This window comes from Aedes albopictus, chromosome 2 (assembly GCF_035046485.1).
Source record: "Aedes albopictus strain Foshan chromosome 2, AalbF5, whole genome shotgun sequence".
Lineage (NCBI taxonomy): Eukaryota > Metazoa > Arthropoda > Insecta > Diptera > Culicidae > Aedes > Aedes albopictus.
Genome location: NC_085137.1, coordinates 183442365 through 183449569, shown reverse-complemented (window position 1 = coordinate 183449569; position 7205 = coordinate 183442365). Strand labels below are relative to the sequence as shown.

Genomic DNA, 7205 nt, shown 5'->3' with positions numbered 1-7205 from the left:
CAATCAGTACCAGAACCGATTGGAAATAGAAACTATTACAACATAGTCTTGCTGCGTACCCGTATATTCTCCGAAGATCACAATGTTTAATTTTAGGTCATGCGAAAACATGTATTTTAATAGCATCTGCATATTATCACTTCGAATTTCTACAGCTTCTTAAAAAGATTTAGAACACACAAAGCAGTCATGCCAATATATTAAATTTTTGCTCGATCTTTGCTTGATCAGAATAAACATTCTTATGTCACTTTGTCAACACTCAACTCTATTATTACGTATCCGATCAATTAGAATGAAAAATCCCCAATAAGTTGTAACGACATTCCATCGATCACCATGTCTCTTTCAACCAGAAGCAAAGCAAACAACATTTTTATGAGTATTGTTCTTTGTATTTATATTCATTTTCGATACTACTAGATAATAAAAAATCACAGGTTCACACATTGCACGTTGAATCATTCCGTCGCAATCAAGCACTCACACCCAGGACACAAAGCACTCGCATTTCCAATAAATTATTGCACTCGAATCAACCGGTCGGATCGTAGATGCTACCATAGAACAGCGGCAACCGGGTGGCGTCGTGGCCGATCAGCATAAGGAACGGGGCGTCGATCCGAATCTGCACCGACGGCAGCGACCGGAAAATGGTGGATGCCGTGATGGCTCCTCCCTCGGTACCGATCTCGTTCACGTCCAGTTCCACCTTGTGGACGATTTCGCTAGCAAACAGGCGTTGACGTCCGTTTTGGTTGGCGTTGGGGTCCAGCATCGCCGACAGGTTACTGCTCGATGGGTTGAAGATCGAACGAAGTCTCAGCTGCTGGAGCACGTCCCGAAGATTGATCGTGTTGGAGATTTTCATCTTGGGGATCTGGATCAGTGCCTTGCGGACGGTCATTTGTGACACCATGGTTCCGATGTCTTTGGCGGTGAGGCCTTGCTGGAACTGCTGCATTCTTTGGCGGGAGGAGTTGTTTGGTATGATGATGTAGAGAGCGGTCTTGTCGCCTTGGTAAGGGAGCCCTACGATTCGGGCGTCGTACTGCGGAGAGTCGAAGTAGGGGAAGCAGCCGATCGCAGCCATGGTGAGAACGTCCTTGGCCGTTGAGGGGTTGGCGTGTCCATCGGGGTAGAACTTTTTGTAGCCAGTGGCTTGCTTTTCAAACATCTCCTTCCAGAGGCCTTTGAAGTACAACGCATTAGCCACGATCATCTGCGTATCGGGACTGATGGAGTTTGATACGATCTGGTTAATTTTACCGAAGGTGTTATCGTTGGCCCATCGATTGATTTGATATGCTGACCTATGAGGGTTATTGGCGAAATCTAAGTTTTTCACTGAGCTGTTGTAGAACGTTCTTGACCAGTGAACGAAGTTGTTATCAATTTTCAAGTCTTTCTGTACAAATATGGCATTCGCTAGGTGTGTGATTTGACTTTCTTGTCTGTAGTCGTCGTCTTCTTCATCGCTGCACCGATCGGATCTCCGCCAGGCAATTGGATATGCATCGGGTTCTGTGGATGCAATTTCCTGCAGTAGTCGACCGTACTGGCGGTGGATTGAGTTGGGGTCTTGGTCGTTAGGATAGAAGTTCAGCACCTGCATCAGCTCCCGTTGAGTCTCGTCCCTTGCTCCGAGCAGTAGAAGCGATAGAGCACAGGCAATGCTAACGGGTGAGAACACAGCCGCATTGCTTTGTTGACCAAGAACCGCTCCAACTTGTCTGGCGAGTTCAGTGACGGCAAAAGATGCTGCGTCATACTGGAACTGTGTTTGACCTTGGCTATAGACAGGTGCTGGTGGCGGTGGCGGCGGTGCAGGTGAAGGCGCCCTCGCTGGGCTAATGTTTTGGCCATCTGGGAAATAGATTTGCCCTGATTGCGGCACAGTTGGCTGCTGCGAGTAGACTGCATTCTGAGGAGGGTTCTGCACCCAACCTGCTCGGTTTTGGGCGTTGACCAGATGTGAACTGAACACTATTACCACCACAGCTGCCACATAACGATTTCTTGTAATCATAATTTATCACTACACTAGCGAGCACAACCGACCTCCAATCGGCAGGGAAAACCGTCTTCTTGATACGAAACTCGCCTCTAATGAACCGCGAAAGCGCACTATCAGTCTTCTTCTATATCAGCATTCACCGCAGAGGATGCCGCAATGCCAACGACACTTCCTACTTGCTTCGCACATTCGCTTTGACTGTGCACTTAACTGCTCCCAAGCTGAATGGAGCACGGGAGAGCTCAACTACCATTCATATTCATATTCACGTCACAAACACTAAGCTCGGCGACAGTCAACAGTGTTTCAGCGTTCTCGCACTCAAAACCGGCTGGCTGTAGAACGGATCGCGCGGATTGCGGTCTCTTTGACGCGATCTCACCCTTCCTCTCTCTCTCTCCAGGGAACTCGCTTGGCGGGTTTAGCGGGTTGGTTACAGCTGCTGTGTTGCACGGGAAAACCCCCTGCTGGCTGGCTGGGTAGCGTTTGGAGGAAAATCCTGATGATGATTCCAAATCTGCAAATCACGCCGCGAAAGGATTTCCAATGTGATCGATAATTTGTTATTCCATGCGTAGGTGGCGGAACGAACTGGAGTTCCCGAAAGTGATCGTGGCTTATAAGTTCCATCATGTGTTGACTTCAGCGAAGCGTGGAAGATTGAAACTGGATTGAATTGATGACGCACTGTGGGGCTCGTCGGTCAACTATCAGTAGAAGTTTTCGACCATAGGGATAGATGACGTCCTAAGACAAATGAAAACGTCGTTATGCAGTCATCAGGTTTGATGCTACACAATAACTGGAGGGAATAAGATCAACTGACGCAAGTGGTCAACGTTTACATTTGATTCAATTGTGGGCACTGTGTATGATGCGTTCTAAGTGCAGTATACGCTCGATCAGTGCAGCATACCAGTGTCTCTGAAGTTTTTTTTGTTTTACAATAAATCCATTGAATGCCACAACCTAACATTCAAGGGACCCGAATGCGGAAGGTGTATGAAGATTATTTTTTGGTCGTATTGGATTTGAGACTCAAATTGTGAGTACAGTAAAAAGCAAAGCAAAGATACACATACCATACACATCGTAGTTGCTACTCCGTGATTGACCAGAATAATCGAATTTGCACAGAAAACCATTGAATGGTGCTTCGGACAAGATACACAATCTCAATGTGCACAATTCCAGAGTTCAATATTTGAAAGTCAATAACGGCGCTGGCCACGTCCTTACGGTCGTTGGGAGAGGGAAGGCATGTTAGTTCGACAACCGTTGTTACTAGAAACCGTGGAATACACAGCATCCCCACAGTTGTCTCGGGAAGGAGTATTTGTTAGTAGGGTAAGATAGGGCGTGAACCTGGGAGTCACCTATGGTAGGTAATATGATTCACACCATTGGAAATACGCGTCGCGATAATCGTAGAACAAGCAAGATTCCGATTTTACCGATCAATCGCAAGACAAAAAACACGATTTGTTTTCACAATACGCACTCACATAGCAATGCACCCGAGATGAGACAGAGTCCTTTAAAACCATCCGTGCAAACGTCTCACTTTACCCGCGCAGAACAACGCGGTTTTGACAAAATAAACATTCGAAACTAACCCTACATATTTGTCACTTGTTTTTTTTTTTCACACAAATCATCTAACTTGGCCACCTGAAGGTTGCCTGAAGATGCTCGAAAACAACGTTGAATCTTCCGTACAATGTAATACCAAAACGATCTTGATAATATTAAGCTACTTACTGAGTCATACTTGCGATTGCTGTAGTTAAATTGCGTTTGTACTATCACAAATGATTTGTTTTGAAAAAAAACAGGTGTTTTTTTGTGTCGATTTCAAACTATTGGGGAGATATGAGCACCCCATTTTGAATTTAGCATTCATATCACATTCGTATTTGCGCATTTCATGCTTAGATTGCTATTCATGTATTATGTGTTCGAACCAGTGCTGAAAATTTCATTTCGTCATATTTATCTAAATTCAACCTCCTACAGCTCGTTTTAGAAGCTGAACCTGAGAACATGGTATATGAAAAACTTGTGCGGCTAGACCAGTTCTGCAAGAAAGTCACGAAAAAAACGCTATTTTTCGAATATTTGAGGTAAATGCCACGGACTACCTTTGAAAAATGCCAAATGATATTCACCGTGAATATCATTGGCATTTTTCGAAGGAAGTCCGTGACATTTACCTTAAACATTCGAAAAATAGCGTTTTTTCCGTGACTTTCTTGCAGAACTGGTCTAGCCGCACAAGTTTTTCATATACCATATTCTCAAGTTCAGCTTCTAAAATGAGCTGTAGGTGATTGAATTTAGATATGACGAAATGAATTTTTTGTAATTACGTTGTGAAAAGTTGGACATTTCAACAGGCTGAAGTATGATAAAATGACCTACTTTTCACTGCTGATGCAAGTGTGCCGAAAAATGCTACTTTTCGGCACTCTTAAAAGTGCTGAAAAGTAGCACTTTTCGGCACTTTTGCCAGCACGCACTTTTCACTTGCTGCCACGCCTACCGCAGATTCAGCTGCTGCCTCCACATCCTCTGAGCAGCTCAAATCTGAATAAGGACGATTTGAATCCCGATTCGAACTGCAAATTCGGTGAAGGGGCAGCTGCTGAAACTTCCTATGCTTTTGTCTGTGCACAACTGTTTGACGACGGGAGCTCTATCATTGGTGACACCTACTACACCATAGCCTACCTGATCGAACAAAAAAAATACTACGCTGATAAGCATGTGCTCGCACGTGGTTCCTCCCCCTGATACATGCTTGTGGAGGTAGAAACGATCATACTGAATGAGTATTTTTCATAATTACAAAAAATGTTGTATGCAACTCGTTGCAAAACTTGATTTTTTCAGCACTCGTCGTATTTATCCAACTCGGCAAGCCTCGTTGGATAAATGTACGACTCGTGCTGAAAAAATCATCATTTTGCAACTTGTTGCATAAATAACTATTTCAGCACTGGTTCGAACGAAAGAAGTCTAGTGTGGTGCTTGTGATCAGGTGTTGAGGTAATTTGGCCAATACTGTATTATTTTTTAAATGATTGTGCGCTTGAATAATATTCTTCTAACATTTTTGTTTCTTCAATATACAGTCAATATAAGAGCTTCAGGATAAATTTGTAGATGTTAGGACACTCTATGTGGTTTTAAAGGAGTTTTATGAAACCGCATTTGCAAAATTACCTCGACTCCTTCTATGAAGAAAAAAATCAGAATGATCTCACCCAATTCCATCTCGTCAGATGACCACACCATTTGCATTTAACTGGGAAGATTCATATAATTTGCTTTGAGAGAAAACTTAGTTAAGAGTTTCACTCCTTTGCTTCTAACCCCTTCGTTTGGCCAACCACTATCTGCAAAATAAACGATTAAGTTTCTGCAAAATAGTCAACCGGTCATGCCTGAATATAGTGTCAAATAATAAATTTTTTGTTAAATTAATTGTGTGGGGGGCGAGGCAACATTAGTCTATGCTACCCTAAGCTATACATACAAACATATAACTGTTCTCTCTCACGGACGAGCAGCGACCTTCCGTCTCGGCCATCATCAGTCAAACAGTCAGTGAGGTAAGACGCGACGTGCAGTCCCGGACCGTGTCCCGCGCAATGGCCATGATTCCAACACTATTGTTCAAGCGGCCACGCGAGCTGAAGCATTCCAGGCGGAAATGGCGGCGCTCGGAGGTGAGTCGAATGCCCTCGTTGTAAGCAGTGGTAGGGTCCGCCCCAACGAAGGTCAATTCAAGCGTAGACAGGCAGTCCAGCAGACAAACAGAAAACCATTGAGGAGGTTCAAGTCCGAGAGATCATCTAGTTTCCAGCCGGGGTCGAGCGTAAGTCGTCGTAACAGGTGCCCCAGATGCTTCAGACCTGCCCACAGAGGTGAAGAATGTCCGGCGCTTCGAAAAATTTGCAACGCGTGTGGGCAACGGGGCCATTTCGCCGCGGCCTGCCGTGTAGATCGCGTAAGCACGGTGAAGGACGAATGGTCAGGAGCTCCTGTGGATGACAATCGTTCAGAACAGGTAAAGGAGTGAGAAATCTTGAGAATAAACAAAAAAGATATATTCATGACATTATGGCGTTATTTCTTTATTTCTTTTTGTTGTAGCATATCAATGCTTTGTCCCTGCAAGATGTGTTGGTAGACTGTAGCGTCGGTTCGTCTACCCCGATCAAATTTCTGATCGATTCTGGGGCTGACGTGAACGTTATCGGAGGTACTGATTGGCGGATACTGGAGAGTCAATTCAAATCGGGAACCGCAGCCCTTGACCTGAACACCATCCTACCCCGAAACGATATTCGAGCCTATGCGACCACTAAACCAATGGAGGTCAAATATAGTTTTAAGGCTACACTAGAAGTGATTGGTTTCAGCAAACCGATTGTTACGGCTGAATTTTTGGTTGTGGAGGAAGGCACGAGATCCTTGCTAGGTAGAACCACGGCCAGTGACATGCAACTTTTGAAAGCAGGAGCGATGATTAACACCTGTGAAAAATCAACAGTTTTCCCGAAGATGCCAGGTGTGAAAGTAAGGTTCAGCATCGATCACTCAATCCCTCCTGTTCGTGACGCATATTACAACATCCCGGCTGCATATCGCGATGAAGCTCGTCAACGGCTTGAGCAGATGGAAGCAAAAGGAATCATCGAAAGAGTCACTACTGCGCCAACATGGATTAGTGGAATGTCCGCTGTCCCTAAGGTTAAGATGGACTTTCGACTAGTGGTAAACATGAAAGCTCCCAACAAGGCCATTAAGCGGGAATACTTCCGTCTGCCGCTCATCGACGAGATGAAGACGAAACTGCACGGGGCCAAATTTTTTACCAAGCTGGATTTGTCGGACGCATTCTATCACCTAGAGCTAAGTGAAGAGTCACGTGAACTAACGACGTTCCTTTCAGAACATGGAATGTATCGCTTCACTCGTCTGATGTTCGGTGTCAACTGCGCGCCCGAAGTGTTTCAGCGAGAAATGACCAGAATTTTGAAGGACGTTGAACATAAAATTATATACATCGACGACGTCCTATTATTTGCGAAAACAATCGATGAACTGAGAGCGACAGTTGCTGAGGTGCTAACAATTCTGAGATCAAACAACTTAACCCTGAATGCGTTGAAATGCGAGT

At 44.7% G+C, this 7205-nt stretch overlaps 1 protein-coding gene across 1 annotated transcript; it reads right to left on the bottom strand.

Moving 5' to 3' along the window:
- Positions 1-373: 373 nt before the first annotated feature.
- LOC115260918 (serine protease inhibitor 28Dc-like) lies at positions 374-2583 on the bottom strand. The gene has a single exon (XM_029862275.2). It carries the CDS (start codon positions 2027-2029, stop codon positions 536-538), a length of 1494 nt encoding a protein of 497 aa, XP_029718135.2. The 5' UTR covers positions 2030-2583; the 3' UTR covers positions 374-535.
- Between the last annotated feature and the right edge of the window lie 4622 nt (positions 2584-7205).

Coding starts and splice junctions, on each gene's coding strand:
- LOC115260918 (XM_029862275.2), bottom strand. CDS start 2,029: ATGATTACAAGAAATCGTTATGTGGCAGCTGTGGTGGTAATAGTGTTC.